The 1,276-nt window shown below is 58.1% G+C and overlaps 1 protein-coding gene across 1 annotated transcript in view; it reads right to left on the bottom strand.

Annotated features, from left to right (window-relative positions):
* Positions 1-1,276, bottom strand: part of CFAP74 (cilia and flagella associated protein 74) — a 114,583-nt gene that overhangs the window by 48,233 nt on the left and 65,074 nt on the right. Inside the window, exon 16 of the mRNA XM_011930994.1 lies at positions 404-493. Coding sequence (XP_011786384.1) covers positions 404-493 — 90 coding nt within the window. The remainder of the gene's footprint in view (positions 1-403; positions 494-1,276) is intronic.

The following is a 1,276-nucleotide window of genomic DNA, read 5'->3' as shown; positions in this document are numbered from 1 at the left end:
TAATTAAAAAGAATCAAGGGTGACCCCCCCACCAAGAGCTGTAGGAAGGACTGGAGCCTTCTCGGATGGATGTTAAGGTTTCCTCTGAGGCACGGGCCCTGCAGTCTGTGAATGTTAAGGTTTCCTCTGGGGCACGGGCCCTGCAGTCTGGGCTCCACACGGAGCAGGGTTTGTCTCATTTTTCCAGCGCTGGTCCGAGTGCCCCACGTTCGAGACCCCCGCCCAAGGTCCAGCTCAGGCCCAGCTAAGCTGCTGTTGGAAGAAGGGGCTCGGCCCCTGGTGGAGATCAGAGCCTCCACCTGGTCCCCGCCCTAGCTGCACCCCCTCCCAGGAGATGCCGTCCCACTGGGGTTCCCAGCCAGGATGCCCCGAGAAATGCTGGCTCGGACACCTTTGAACTCACCGAACATTTCTTTGTTGAACATTTCAATGGAACTGAAAACTCGCCCGTCTGAGCCAAAAATGAGATATTTCCTTCTAGATCTTTGTTTATCTGAGAAATAAAACAACCCCAACCACCATAAACTTCTGTAACTTTTGTGTGTTTTCTTTCTTTTTTTGGACAGGGTCTGGCTCTGCTGGCCAGGCTGGGGTGCAGTAGCACCTTCTCGGTTCACCGCAACCCCCCTCCACCCACCCCCACCTGGGGTCCAAGCGATCCTCCCACCTCAGCCTCTCGACTAGCTGGGATTACAGACATGCGCCACCACACCTGGCTAACTGTATTTTTTGTAGAGACGGGGTTTCGCCATGTTGCCCAGGCTGGTCTTGAACTTCTGGGCTCAAGCGACTCTCTCACCTCGGCCTCCCAAAGTGCTGGGATTACAGGCATCAGCCACCACTCCCAGCTCTTCTGTAACTTTAGCCCGTTACACGAGCTGTGGCTGCCTGGGCCGGGACTACCTGCCACCCGCCCCGGCTCGGGTGACCCCAGGGGAAGGAGTCCGCAGAGAGTGTCTCAGGAGGGCCGCACACTGGCAGGGCTTCCTAGAACATCCCAGCCCTCCCGACATAGACCCGAGAGTGCATGCCCTCGGCCACCAACGCAGAGGAGCTGCACTGCGGTTCTGCCCAACATTTCAGGAGTATGTCGAGTGTATTTTTGGGAATAAAACAGCAAAACGGGCCTGCGTGATCCTCACTGAGAGGCCAAGTGCATCCCTCCTCCATCACGGTCTGCACCACCGCGCCCGATCACAGGCTCCACCCACCGCGCCCGATCACAGGCTCCACCCACCGCGCCCGATCACAGGCTCCACCCACCGCGCCCGATCAC

The sequence above is a fragment of the Colobus angolensis genome, unplaced genomic scaffold (genome assembly GCF_000951035.1).
Source record: "Colobus angolensis palliatus isolate OR3802 unplaced genomic scaffold, Cang.pa_1.0 Scaffold89, whole genome shotgun sequence".
In the NCBI taxonomy this organism is placed as follows: domain Eukaryota; kingdom Metazoa; phylum Chordata; class Mammalia; order Primates; family Cercopithecidae; genus Colobus; species Colobus angolensis.
Note: the sequence above shows the minus strand (reverse complement) of the source record. Positions and strands in the feature narration are given on the sequence as shown.